General features: G+C 41.5%; 1 protein-coding gene across 1 annotated transcript in view; it reads right to left on the bottom strand.

Annotated features, from left to right (window-relative positions):
* Positions 1–15,606, bottom strand: part of Gpc4 (glypican 4) — a 113,602-nt gene that overhangs the window by 11,668 nt on the left and 86,328 nt on the right. The window contains exon 3 of the mRNA XM_059250672.1: positions 11,973–12,364. Coding sequence (XP_059106655.1) covers positions 11,973–12,364 — 392 coding nt within the window. The remainder of the gene's footprint in view (positions 1–11,972; positions 12,365–15,606) is intronic.

The raw sequence follows: 15,606 nt of genomic DNA on the forward strand, positions 1-15,606 counted from the left end.
GCTATGCAAAAGGTGAAGATAATACGTTCTATAGGGCAAGATATGAGTAACTTTGAACATTGCAGGGTTTGTGGATAGTCAAATATGGAGTGGTTTTGTATCATATAAGGAAAGAGATGAGGCTTCTGCTAAATTTTGAAGAAGCTACTGAAGTTAAGTGGAGAAGTAAATGGATCATCCCACGGGCATCAATGGAATGAACAAACGTGCACAGCACAGCTTTGTTGTTTTTCTTTCAAATAAGGTAGAGGAGAGACCCTATAGATGAAAGTCAGTCAAGGAGTCAAACAGCAAAGTTAAAAATCACTACTGAAGTCGGACTGGGCTAGCCACCCTCTACAGAGCAATGGCATTTACTGTCATCTTTCTAGTTCTGGAGGATAAAACTGTCTGGGGTCATTAAAGAGCCAATTCCGTCCCATCATTCAGTTCCATCAATAGTTAGAAAGGATCCCAGCTAGGTATCCCATGCTGGCAGCTACCTGAAAGTTCCTGACTAATTCTCTCTGCCCTCTTTTAGAGCCTTTATCAGAGGATTAGTGCATTCTTCACTATCATCAGCAACTAGTTCAAGCACAGACTTTTAGAAGCAGATACTATGGAAGGGAGCAAATACTGGGATGCGGGGTGGCTGGTAATGCATGTCACCTGCTCTGGTGTGTCACTTTGGATATCACTTAGCAATAGTGCCCTTAGGAACAGGAACAGGAAATGGTACTATCAGGCTATCTGTTGTATGTGTGTGTGACATGCACACGCGTGCACTCACACACACACACACACACACACACACACACACACACACACACTTCTCTGGTTTATTCCCAACAGCACTGCAGTGTAAAGGGGGGAAAGCATGCAACAACAAGGTGGTAATTGTATACACTAAAGTCAACATTCTCTACAAAGAGTTAGGATTTTTCTACAGTTTTAACCAGTCCCAAATGTTTTCCTAAGCATTAAATTAGTCCCTTTAACTGTGTATTAATGTACAGTAAAATTCTGGCTAACCACTATCCTTGAGGAATGGCCTCTCTGGATAACCAGATTTTCAGGGTAGCTAAAAGTTCATTCCTTTGGAGTCACACATTGTTAGGACTTTGATACTCATTCACCTCTCGTTTTACAGATGAACAAACAGGCCTCAAGGATTCCGGAAGGGTGCCCAAGTCATAGTGTCACAGAAGTCTTCATTGGAAGGGGCCTAGCCTAACACCAGTGAGGCTGCTCTCACATTGTAGAGATAAGCAAACTGCAGCCAACAAGATTCAACAACCTGCTGACAGCCACCCTGCCCCGTTTGATTCCAGTACCTCACCTTATCGAACACTGTGACACAAAGATTTCCCGGATGGGTCACGTGTCCTGCCATCCCTAACAGAAGACAGGAAATTCTACTCTTAGACAGTGCTTATTTTCTTCTTTTAGTTCCACATTAGAGAGACTGCTAAACGGCTGCATCTTAAAAGATGTACAGGTTACGTAAATGACTTATAAAAACCCTACAATGCAACTGGATGTGTTAGGGGATGCTTTGAATCCCAGTCTTGGGGGGCTGAGGCAGAAGGTCAGCAAGTAAAAGTTAGCCTGGACTGAAGAGTGATGCCCTGCTTTAAAAATAGTAAGAGAAGACGGTGAAAAGAAAGCAACAGAGGAAGAAGAGGAGGCTAGAGGGGAAGAAAAGGAGAAGCACTGGGTAGGTTGAATATTATTCTTAAGAGCTAGCAAAGTCCTGATGGAATAAATGTAGAAAGCTAAAGGGCCAACAAGTAGATACTGAGCATTTAATATGTGTCTGGGATTATGCTGTTAGATACCAAACTAAGTGAGAATTTCTGTATTAGAATATGACACCTGTTCCACAGAACAGACCTTTAGGAAGTGAACAAAAATGTTCGAGTGAAGATCAGTAGATTCAATGAGCCATTTTCCAAAGCACTTGTTCTATTATTTATTTTCATGGAATGGAGGAGATAACCCTAGGAAACAACGTGTTACATCCCAAGTTTAACTACAAGGCAAATCATTAATGTGATAGACCTTGTGATGCCCTCCCCTAAATGAGTCTGATGTAGTCTCCAGTCTAAAATCAGAGACCAGATGAAATGGTATGACACAGTGGAGCTTCGTTAAAGAAAGATTATGGAGCTGGCTATGGCAACGTTTTTCCATTTCATTTTTTGGCTAAGACTGGCTCATGCTCTGCATGTGATTTGTTATATAACTACTAAAAGCGATCACAAGGCACTTGGCTATAAGATGCTATGGGAACACTAAATTATACCACAACTGTAAAGAGAAATGGAGAAATTATAAGAAAACTGGGACAAAATAATGTGTTAAATACTAAAGCTAGAGAAAAAAAATTCTCTTTCTTTTCAGAGTCATAAATCAGACCACCATGCAATAGTGCACATGAAGGGAATTCAGGACCTAGGAAGCAAATCCCATTTGTGGGATAAGACCCTTATTTATATAAAGAGAAGAGTTTTTCAAATAGCCAGGAGATCTAAAGAAGTAGTAATCCCCCACAGTACATCCCCCTTCTAGAAGACACTTCAATACACTAGCATTCCAGGCCTTGGGCCTCAACTTTCCCAAACTGGCCAAGCCTGGATGGTAGATCAGTGTAAGAAGAACAGGCTCCTCACTCTGACTCTGTAACATCTCCACCTGCTGGGGCTAAAGCCAATGGCTATCTCTTTTGGAACCATACAGGACTTCTTAACACAAGGCAAAATAGTCTGGTAAAGAATTGAAGGAATGCCAATCAACACAGGGAAGAAAATCTCAAATCATAGCGTATCATGGTGCATTTGAAATTCTCTTCTGGAGTCTCTGGCAAAAGATCAATGCTCTGTTGATCCAGTGATGGTTCTTGCTGCCTGTCACATGGTAACAGGCCATGCACTGTAGAATGCTCCTCCACAAGTTCCCAATAGTATTTCTATACTCCTGGGTAGGAATGATGGGTTGGATCTTTCTCACCCCTAAGCAAACACACAGTGCATAAAGTCATATTTTGTTTTGGGACCAGAATGGCCTTGAACTGAAGAGATCCACCTGCCTCCACTCGGATTAAAACTGTGTGCCACCACAGCCGGCTCTGGGACCTTTTAAAAGATAAAAATCAAGTCCATTTAACATTGTATTCCCTGGTGACCATCAGGGTCAATTGCTGCTTTCAATCTCTCTAAAATGTACTAAAGTAAATTTACTTTAGAAGTTCCAAAGCTAAGGAGCAGCTCATGGCACACAGGGGATAATTAAAAGAACAGTATATTCCAAGGTCTTCCTCTAATCCTCAGTTATGTATTTATCCTCCATAGCACAGCATGACATTTAAAATGTTCAATCTGAATCTTACTTTGGGGCACATCTCTTAACTAATAGCTGTTATGTTTTTCTTTCATTCAGTAGGGTCTGCTGAATCCAGATGTTAGTCACTCCCAAAATCTTTAGTGCTGAGATAAGAACATGGGTGGAGCTTTATGATTATATTTCAAAATGTCACAATTTTTAGACTTCTCTTAGGGATGTAGTTATTTCTCTAAAGCTTATGAAGATAAAACAGAAAAACTATATATACCTCCCTTCCACCTTTGAACAAAAAGAATGATTGAAAGCACTCAGGGAGAACAAACTTGTTTAGCTTTTACAGTTTCATGAGAGAGAGAGAGGGAGGGAGAGGGAGAGGGAGAGGGAGGGAGGAGGGAGGAGGGAGGGGGCACTTGTCTGCGTCTGAGCAATGAGTCTGAGTAGCAACAAATGGTTGAAGAAGAGGCATTGAAGGAATGGTGTGTGTGAGAGAGAGGGGGGGGGGAGGGGAGAGGGAGGGAGGGAGGGAGGGAGAGAGAGAGAGAGAGAATGAGAATGTATGTATGTATGTACGTACATGCAATCATGCAAGTAGAGGCCAGAAACAACCCTGAACTCTTCAGGAGCTATCCACCTTGTTTTTTGATGTTGTTGTTAAGATAGGGGGTTCTATTGGCCTGCAGCTCACAAATTAGGCGAGGCTGGCAGGCCATCAATCTCCAGGGATGCATGTCTCCATATCCCCAGTGCCGAGATTATAAGCATATATTGTGATATCCTGCTTTTTTTTTTTATGTGGACTCCGTTTATCAAACCCAGGTCATTGTGCTTGTAAGACTAGGACAAGCACTTACTAAATGATTTCTCTCTCTAGCTGAAGAGGGTCATGAAATCCAGATTGAAGAAAAAATATTTTGTTTCATGACCAAGTTACCACACATGGCTTTTGCTGGGTTTTATTGATACTTATGATTCATTTATGGAATATTTAGGATGTACTAGGTTCTTATTTAAGGACCTTGTAACATGTATTAACTCGTTTAACCCTCAAAACAATTGTGTGAGACAAGCATTAACATCTGATTTCAGAGCTGAAGTATAAGGAAGCCCAGAGATGTTTAGGGATTCATTCACACAAGGTCTTTAGGTAAATGGCAAAGCTGAAGACTGAGCTTTGGACCCAGGTAGACTGGTTCTAAAGGACATGTACTTAACTTCCTTGATGTCTAATGTTCTTTTCAGTGATGAGGATCAAATCTAGGTCTCACACGTGCCAGCAAAGTGCTATGCCCCAAGTGGATATCTAGAAAGCTTCTTTGGAATCAGACTACAGGAAGTATGAGGGCAGCACAGGGGCTCCCAGACCTCACACACTATCTGCACGCTCGGCGAACACTCAACCACAGGGCTGAATGCTTTCTAATGATAAGGTGTAGTTTTTCATGTTTACTGGCAAAATGAATCAGGTTTTATATAGGAGGGCAATTTAGGACATGACTATATGGAGCAATGCATAGTAGATACTTGGAGGAGAGGACATATTGTTTAATAAAATAATAATGACTTACTGAGTGCCAGCACCATGCCTTAGAACTGTTCAAGCTGCTATAGGGGTGAGAAAAGAGATATAATTACAGTGTATTACTCACCAGCCCTGCTCACAAAGAGTTCAAAGGCTCAAGAAAACACCGGTGGACATGGTAGAGAAATGTTCCCTTGGCTGTAGGGGGAGGGGACGTTGCAGCTGAGTGGTAGAACACTTGCCTAGCAAGCACAAGGCCCTGGGTTTCATCCCTAGTACCACAGAAAGTCCCCCTTTGACAAAACAAACTGGAAAATAACTCATATTTTACCCAAGCTCTAAGACTTTGAAAGAACTGCAGCTAAATGTAGCAGAGAAAATGAATTCCCAGAAAAATGAAAGGACAAGGCTTGGAGAAGGGAGAAGGAGCTGACATTATTTATGGAAGGGTGAGAACATGCGTCCACTTTTGCTTCTGGACTGGATACTTCTGTATTAACTCAAACACCCAAATCAATTTGAGTGATCGGCCCATAATCCCAATACATAAATATCCAAGTTCTAAGACTCTTAAAACCCTTTACAACTGACCAATGTTTTTCTCAGTATTAAGGCAACTGTAGGAAGCACCTCAGAATGTACCACAGCAAGGGTCACTGGGGAAGACATCCACTTACTTTTTAACTTCTTTAAAAAGTACCCATTGTGGAGGGCAGGCCCTGCACCCTGCACGGGCAGCACAATAGAGCCAACCTTCTTGGCAGAAGTGTGGGTGAGCCAGCCCTGATATTGTGAGCATGGCAGAGCTGTCCTCATTACTCATCTGTCATGGGGTGGCATGGGTGGGAGATGCCCCACCCCATCGACAACTGAGGCAGGTGCAAGAGCTGGCCCTGAGGTCAGAAGAGCAGGAGAGATGCCCCTGCTCCTCATCGGCTGCAGCACTTGGGAGACTGTCCCCTACACCTTGCTGGCCCTGAAGGTGTTAAGTGTGGGAGAACCAATCCTGAGGACAGCAAAGCTGGAGAACTGGCCCCACCCCTAAGGGGTGAACTAAGCAGGGCAATGCTGGAGAGCTCACTGTGGTGATGATGAAGACAGGGGAGAGGGGAGGGCTGACTAACCCCAACAGTGATCTGCTGAACCATGGGGAGGGGGAGGAGAGAGGGGTGTTGGTCCTGCAGATCCAAGGCTACAGGATCTACAGAGCACCAACAGGATGTTCAGGAAGAGTCCCAATGAGGGCCCAGCGTCAATGGTATAGCACAGACCAGGGTCCTTGAACCAGACCAATGATTCTTTGCAATGAATGCCTGCATGTAAAAATGTATGGACATGCCAGGCAGTGGTGGCACACGCCTTTAATCCCAGGACTCAGGAGGCAGAGCCAGGCGGATCTCTGTGAATTCAAGGCCAGCCTGGTCTACAGCTAGAGATCCAGGACAGGCACCAAAACTAGACAGACAAACCCTGTCTCAAAAACGAAACAAAAATGTATGGATAAAGGGGTTTACTGCGTGACTCAATGTGTCACACTGCAGCTTCCATGATGAGATTTTTTTTCTCTTTTTCCTCTTAAATTTTATTTTGTTTTATTATGTGTCGGGGGGGGGGGGGGGCGGGTGAGATCAGAAGGCATGATGTAAAAGACACAAAGAATAAATAAAAAGAAAGGAAAAAGGTATCCATTGTGAGCTGGATATGTAGCTTGGGGGTGGGGAGGTCCTGGGTTCCATCTTTAGAGCTGAAAAAAATGGAGAAAGAGGAGGGGAAAGAGACAGAAGAAGAAAAGGAAAAAGAGGAGGAGGAAGGGGAGGGGAGGAAGAGCAGCAACGCCCTCCTCTTAGCCTTCCTGAGTATATACATGGACCATGACATCTGTATGCCATGTCTGCTATAAAAAGCCTTTATAGAAAAGTCTCCTTGGAAAACCTCTTTTTTACAAAAGCATAGATTGTCCCTTTCTACCAAATAACCTGCATTTTCTTAGCACCACATTAAAAACTCCAGCGAGCAGTCTGCAACAAGAAAAATGCTAGTACAGAGCTCTTCCCATGGCCTGGATTTCATTTCAGAGATTCAGCACGAGCCTTAAGCCACATTACATAGCAATGGCAGGCAGGCAGCATGCTGCACTCTACTCACAAACACATTGCCTTGTAGTTTATTCCAGCTCCGAGTATGTTTTTGTTGCTGTGCGCTGCTGCCCTGCTCCCCCTGCTCCTCTGGTTTTTTTTTTTTTTTTTTTTTTTTTTTTTTTCCTGCACAGCCACTCACACCAAACAAACAGAAAAGGTCTAGATTTTCATCTGTTGCCTGGTAACATAAGCACCCAATAAAAACACCAGGAAACATTTCACCAAATGATGGTAAGAGAAAGAGATAGGGAGCCCACACTTGCCGTGGAATGCGATGAGTTTATTCAGCAGTTTCCTAAGTCATTTCCAATGCAGTGCACACACAAAGAAGGAATGCTGAGACTCTCACCCTGTTGATCTGATAAGGGAATTTTGAAAGCAGAATGTACAGAATCAACTCAAATTCACTCAAGAATATTTGTTGGCACACTGTAGATAGAATAGAAGCTGTACAAATACCTGAAATTGTGTCTTATTTTTTGTCTGAAATCACGCAACTGTTATGCTCCATAAATGAAAATAAGATTATATCAACTCCCTTGAAGACTCTACATTTTTTGTTCTTTTTCTACTTCGCAGTACTTCTTTTTATATTTTTCATTATATATATTCATTGTGTGTGGTACTCTTACCTAAAGATAATTTTCATACAAGTCCATTGAGCATTACTTCACATATCCGACTAACCTCCCCTTTCTCACTCTTTTCCCTCTCATTAGTCTCCTTCTGTCCCCCTAGACAGTTTCTCTTCTTGTGCTTTTATGTCGGAGTATCTATATAAAATCTAGAAACCACAAAGCAAATACCCAGCATTTGCCTTTCTGAGATTGGTTTAATTCGCTTAGTGTGATGGAGGGTGTTTGTGATCTTTACTTACTCATCCTCTCGGCACACGTACTTATGCCTGTCTCCACCATATCTCATACCATGCCCTCTCCAATTCTAGCCTTTGTGTCCAAGTGAAAAATACTACTAATGGGAGAATAAAAGTTTATACTTGGTTTCTTAAAAGCTTATTTAAATTTATAATGATGTGGAGAAAATAACAAAATGTCTAGAACCCAAAATCATTGGAGAATAGAGGGAAGTAAAGAAGGATCCACAGAAATGGTTTAAGGCAGGAGAGTCATTCACGTATCTCGGTGGTAAGGCACTATTGTCTAATTATAGCCCCTGTAGTTTGGGGTGCGGGTATAGACACAGTCCCATTATGCCAATGTTAATTGAAACCATGAGAATGTATCTCTTTGGCAGAAGAGCTATTAATTTTCCTGGTGCATGTAACCACTTGTGCATTTCTTAAGCACCACAATAGACTCCACCCTTCTAGGTAAAACTGCTGCTACAAGCAACTAAGTAAGAAATGCATCACGAACCATGGCAGATAACGACAGAGTAAGTAATACAAAGATGTGCAGCAGCAGGGTAGTCTTGAAGCATCTGTTACCAATTAAGAGGATACTAACTGTATCTCTGCACTTGGAATCCTAAGGGTCCAAGGGGTGTGCTGACACCGCTGGGTCCAGCAAATATGAAGCAAAGCAACAGTACTTCATCCAAGCAGTGCCCTTCTCTGGAAGGGAGGAAAGCTTGCTGGTGCTAACGGCCCTTTCAGAGGCTTTGTGGTGATCAAATCATTGTTCACCTTGGAAGAGCAAAAGAGCTGGAAAAACAAGGTGTCCACCCAAGAAAAAGTGAGGCCATCTCTGAGTTAAGCATTCAGTGAGCAGCCACAAGGCCAAGCTTCTGCAGCTTGCCTTTAAAGATCTCTTTATAGCCAAGTGGTTCAGGTCTTCTCAAGTCAGCAAATACATTCCCTACTCTGAAAGGCCTTTTTCAGGTTGGAGGCCATTAATTTTATTAGGCACCAAAAAACTACATATGTTAAATTGTTTTCCTTCCATGGAGAACAACTGGGTAAAGGTTAGCAGGTGAAGGAACCCGTAGGCATGAAAAAAAAAAAACCAAACTACTCAATATATAAACTGCTGGACAATTATAAGCTAATCATATGGATTTTCTGCTTACACGATTTGAAATACATTTTTGACAGGTCATTTTCTACATTCCCTATATAGCTAAAGTTTAAATTCTGCTTAACTGAGAGCTACACTCCAAAAATTAATACAACAAATATTTTCCCAAGTCTGTAACAACGCCTTGAATACTGCTACACAGAGACATCCCATATCAGATAGATTTAATGCAACTCTTATTTTGGCGTCTATGTGTTTTACTATTGTTATTCAAATAATATAAACCAACTTAGTTGAAGGTTTTGGTTTTAAATCAGTCCTTAAGTATGGAAGTTATTCAATAGTGAAGCCAAAACAGTCCATTTATTTATTTTTGTTTGTTTATTTATTATTGATTATTTTCCAGTTACAAACATGGTATTTAACATTGCCTGTTGCTGTTATTTTTCAGCCATGTAATTGGCAAATAACCTTTGCCCTGTGTAATTTAGCTTGTATTCACTGTATTCCCATAAAACTATGAACTATCTTTTAGGAAGTCATAAGTATAAAATAAATACAGAAGAGAGCTAAATTCTGAAACAAACAAAAACCTTAAGAAGCTATGTTAAAAGTAGCTTTTCTTCTTTCCCAACTAACAGTATAACCTACATTTGATTAATGTAAAGGAAGTGTTTTTCAAACATTTGCTTAGTGTTGCATACTATTTTTCTCTGCATAATGTACACATAGCACACAGGTACACACATATATATGGGCATTTCCACCACACATTGGCTCCTTCCTGCCCATTCATCTTAAGATGAACAGGAGGAATTGCTGAAAGTGGGCAAATATGTCGGGTGAACTTCCATGGCCATGACACGGGCCCCAAAGAATTTTGGACTGGAACCTAAGCATCTCCAAGATTAAAAATGATTGCTAGGGTTGACAGAAGTACAGAACTGAGATTGTTTTTCTGACTACCTTAGATTCATATGACCCATCAAATATTTGCCACAGACAATGAAGGTATCAGAAGGAAAAGGAGAGGGTGTACAAAAAATATACTGCAAAGAAATTCCTAATAATTTACAGCCTGGTGATGAGAGAATCAGTAAGTGGATATGTATTATTTCTTAATTCCAAATTATCAACATCTATTTTCTATAACATTCTAGTCTTTAGACTCATTTGCTTCCCTCTGGTAAACACCAGCTTCCTCTCTAACTAAGGTGACAGTACATTCTGTGCACTTAGTTGCTCATTAACAGTTAGTGGTCCCTGTTGCCTGGTTATGTTTGTTAATAAGCATCTGTTGGTTTAGACAGTAAGTGCTTTGGTCTGGATAATAAATTACATGGTCGTCCTAACTGTAGATGAATTCTGTGATAGTTAATCTGGTAGGTATTTTGGTATCTGTAGTACTGTTCAGTTTTCACGTTGACCTTCAGTCTAATCATGAAAACAACTAAATGACAAAAGCAAAGGCCACTGCCTGTGCATACAGGGCTTTAAACAGTGGCTTACAAATTGGCTGCTCACCTGGGAGCCCAAGAATAAGGGCCCTAAGAGCAGTCTGACAAAGATAACTTTGCCCCAGTATATACACTTCTTCCCTAGTATTAAGTCATGAAAGATGTCTTAAGTTAGGTTTCTATTGCTGTGATAGATATGACTAAAAGCAACCTGGGAAAATTTGTCTTACATACCCTGGGTCACAGTCCACACTGGGGAAGCCATGGAGGAGTACTGCCTATAGGCTTGCTCTCATAGCTTGCTCAATCTGCTTTCTTATACCAATCAGGACCACCTGCCCAAGGGTAGCAGCAGCATCCACAGTGAGCTGGGCCCTCCCACATCAGTCATAAATAAAGCTCTGAACACTCAACACCTTCTGCAATCCTAAACTCCAAAATGCTTCATATGAGTGTAACAGTCCAAGGTCCTTCAAACGTGTTCAGGGGCTTAAAGGTTACAGCTCAGTGGTAGAGTACTGATTATACATCTGCAATGCCCTGGGGTTCTGTTCCCAGTGCTACAGAAACTAAAAGCTTGCAAATCTCACTGAAGGGTGAACCATTTCCACTTTGAAATCTTGCTCAAAATACTACTGCAGGAAATCTAGGAGAGCAAAGCTTCTCTATGGCAGTTAAAGCACAGATATTCAGTCTTACAGACACCAATACAAAAGAGACTCATGAAGTCCCTTCTAAGGTAGCTCCATGGACCAGTCTTAAAAATACTGGTCTAATCCAACTCATTTCGTTTACAAGAGATTCATTTTACCACATATTGCAATGGTGTTTTCTGTACTGGTAATCCTATAACCAAAGTCATGGTCAAGACTGGAATAGTGCACAGTAATTGCCATGGAAGCTCTGAACACACTTTAGAGTAAGGAAACAAATGCTCGTGGATACTGATGATTTCCTAGTCTGCAACTAGTGGGCTCAAACATGGTCATTCAAAAGAATTAAGTGTGGTGCCCGAGGGGGGGGGGGGACAGGGAGATTCTTTTGCAAGAAGAGAAAGAACTAAAAACAGATGGAGGTGGATTTGTTCAAATCATTTTTTAAAATTAAGATTTTGGAGTCAATGTATATCCCACTTAAGAATGGCTACCAAGGAAACTACAGAAAATAGTAATGATATATAAAGATGTTCATCCTAGCCAGGTGGTAGTAGTGCATGTCTTTAATCCCAGCACTCAGGAGGCAGAGGCAGATCTCTGAGTTCGAGGCCAACCTGTTCTACAGAGTGAGTTCCAGGACAGCCAGGACTACACAGAGAAACTTTATCTTGAAATACAAAACAAAACAAAACAAAACCAAAACAAAACCAAACTAAAGCTTACCTTAGCACTGGTAACACTAAACAGTACATGCATATGGACAAAGTGTGGGAGGTGAGAGACCAAGAAAAGGTTGTGATTGAGCCAATGGAACCGTAATGACTTGTTTTTGAACCTTTCTCCAACCTCCTTTTGAAACCAAACCAACCAAAGTTCAAAACACAGAATATGCACAAAGAACTTACCACAGAGACTTTGCCCACGACATCCCTTGCAACTGCCAACCCTTGAGCAAAAGTCCGGGCTGCAACAAAGGCACGTGTAACTTGGAGCTTCAGCTTCCGAGGGACATCTCCAAAGGGCTTCAGCTGCTCTGTGTATTTGCTCACACATTCCAGGTACTCATCTGTAAAATGGTACTGAGAGTTCACCAGGCGAAACATGCGCTCCAGAAGGCGAGCCCAGAAGTCATTTAGCATTTCTTCCAAGTTCACGTTTCCCGCCACGTAGTAGCGCTTCAACTCTACGAAGAGATCTTTAAATAGCTCTGAATTCTGCATGTATAAGTGGCCATATGTCTTCACAAACATATCATTCAGGGATTTCTCTGCATTTTCAAGTAGTTCTTTGAAGAATTCTAAAAAGAAAACCCAAACAGGGAGGGAGAAAAAAATGAGAAAGGCTGTTTTCTAGTAATTAAATAACTGAATGAGATAAATTTGAAAAAAAATGAAAACAATTGTGACATTCAACTGGAAAGTATGTTCATATATAAAGTATACTTCTTCTGAGGAATTTGCATCTCAAATCCTCTGTCAATGAAAAGAAGTCTATGTCACACAGTTACTCTTTCATTGATACCCACATCCAAGAGAAGGAGAAGGAAAATTTCAATTAGCAGCTTCTCAGGAATCAGTACAACATTCTGAAATCCCTCAACAAACAACAGCAGGCTGGACATGGTGATGCCGGCCTGTAATGCCAGCACTTGGGAGGCAGGAGGATCAGGAGTTCAAGGCCAGTCTCAGCTACTCAGTAAAGTTGGACACAAGACTGTCTTAAAACAAGCAAATGAACAAACAAGCAAGCCAGAAGAGAGCAGCAGCAGCAGCAGCAGCAACAGTAACAACAACAAACAACAAGCAAACACTGGACAGAAATGAACACAGTATCTCTGAAAGATGAGGTTTCCCCAAACCACTGTTTCTGTAAGACCCTACAGCAGTGCTTCTCAACCTTCCCAATGCTGCGATCCTTTAATACAGGTCCTCATGTTGTGTGACCCCCAACCATAGAATTATTTTCATTGCTACTTCATAACTGTAATTTTGATACTGTTATTAATTGTAACTTAAATATCTGATACGCAGGATATCTGATGTGACCCCTGCAGAGGATTGTTTAAACACGCCCGCCCCTGCCCCCACACACAAATGGGTCATGACCTACACTTCTCTAACTCAAAGTAAATCATCTAATTCTGACCTAAGATTAGGACAGGTGTTTCAAATATTGTTGTTTTCATCTCTTTTCTTATCTAAGCGACACACTTAGGGGCACAGAACATACTAAGACAGCCCTAGAATCAAGCACACACTTCTGAAAATAATTTGCATGTTTTCTCTGTGATACTTGTGTAACAGTGGTATTCAATTTGACTTTAGGTTCCTAAAGGATTCATACAGTGACATCATGATATTCTTTTCAAGGTTGCAGAGATGAATTTATAATAGATGCCATTACAACTCTGGTATATTTGTAAAATGACATGGAAAAATAACTGAAAAATGCAAATGACAATATCTGGACCATCATACAAAGTCCAAATGCTAAAGATTTTATTTTTTCAGTAAAAGTGGTAAATTAATTTTATCTTGAAGTTTAAAGAGAAACACAGGAGAGTTACAGCTAGCCTCACATACACAGTACTGAACTTCCCGATCCTGTAACAAACAAGATGGAAGGTGAGGACCGATAGCCCAGGTTGTCCTCTGACCTGTACTGCCACGAGTACTTGTACTCACACAAGAGCGTATGTACAAGGATTTTTTTTAAAAAGAATGAGAAGCTAACATTAATCATTCTAAAAGAATTTCTTGCTTGGTACAAAAATAAACACCCCATGATATTAAGTTTATAAGCAGGAAATATAATGAATACCAGAGCAAAATATAAGGACTTGATCAAATGAGAAACTGTGTCTAAGTGAACATGATCAGAAGAAAATGTGATGCCACTTCAAAGGCAGAACACTGGTGAACTTCTCAAAATGCAACAGTACTACAAACGTGTTCTCTTCCCAGGCTTGGAGGACAAACCAGAGGCTGACAGCTCATTTCGAATAGGTTTTCAAAACTCTTGGACTGAGTACAGCCTTTTGGAAGGAGAGAGGCATGTGGGTTTCCATACAAGCCAAGAGAGCCCATACCAATGCCTCTTGAGCCCCTAACTCATCAATACATGCTTCTTTGAGGTTTAGGGCTAAAGTCCAGAGTTTTTTCTGCTTCCAGATTTTTAGACTTTGCCTCTTAATTTTGTTTCTTCACTCCTGCTCCTAGTGGTGGATTTCCACCCTTTTCTTTCTACTACTTTTCTGGTGGTTTGTCTCCAGTGTTTTCTCCAGAGTTCCTTCTGCACAAGAACCAAACAAAGAAGCCCATGCATCCTCTCTGGCATGTTTACCAATGCTCTGTCCCTTAGAGTGAAAGAGCAGAGTGTATAAAGAACTAAGAGACCTGTACTAGGGTTCTCCAGAAGAACAGAACCAAGAAAATCAGTAATTACTGAGGGATTTATTAGACTGGCTCCCACAACCACAGAGACTACAAAGTCCCATGATGGTTACCAACCCACTGGAGAACCAGGGAGACCAGTAGGTACTAAATCTAAGAAGCTGAAGCTGAAGCTGATGAGAGAGGCCTGTGATATAGGCCCAGTCCAAGGCCAAAAAGCCTGCCGAAGAGCTACTGATGCCAAGGAAAATCTGACACGCATAAGCACCTGCAGGAGAAAACTGCCTTGAAAAAGCTCATCAGCAAGACTTAGGTTTCCCGCTTCTACTGTGTCATTACTCCATCAGGACCAGCAGCCTATTGGATGGTGCTGTCTGCACCAAGGGCAGGTCTTCCTCTACTCAGTCCACCGGCCCACCTGCCTCCAGAGACACACCCAGATGGATGCTTTACCACATATCTCTGGGGCCCTATTCAACAACCCAAGCAAGGCTCATAGGGACACGTGAGAAGAACTCTAGAAGGAATCCAAGTGGGGAGGCCTTTTATTGTCTACAACACTTGCCTGAAAAGTTCTCTAAGTGTACGCCAAGGATCAACAGCACATCAATATCACCTAAGAACTTGCCAGAAATCAAGCTCTTGGCCCCACCCCAGACTCACTGAACCAGAAACTCTAGGTGTGGATCTAGCCATGCATGACTGTTGTGCCCTCAAGTTAGAGAACAACTCCTCTAACTGATGAAAAATGTCTCCATTTCACTGCTCACTAGTAAGCACTAGCAGCCCTGGGGCTGGGCTGAGTGTAAAGCATTCAAGGGGAGCAGTAGAGTTTTAAAAGCAGGGAATGTGGGTTTCTTTCCAAAGAATTACTGCTAAAAAATACTATTATCTTCCTAGAAATGATGTTTTGTGGTTTCTTAGGGATAAATTTTCTTATATAGAGCTCTTTCAACTATGTGTTAACATAGATGATTGATGCATGCAGCATTTTCCCATAATTCCAAGTTGGGGAGCCTAAGGATGCTAAGGAATCTCAAATGTCATCTGGTCTATGTCCTTTACCATGCCTTATTACCTGCATCCTTAGTAAATGGTGCTTGTTGATCAAGGGCATAAAATGTATAAACAGATAGTACATGTCCAG

Source organism: Peromyscus eremicus, chromosome X (assembly GCF_949786415.1).
Source record: "Peromyscus eremicus chromosome X, PerEre_H2_v1, whole genome shotgun sequence".
Lineage (NCBI taxonomy): Eukaryota > Metazoa > Chordata > Mammalia > Rodentia > Cricetidae > Peromyscus > Peromyscus eremicus.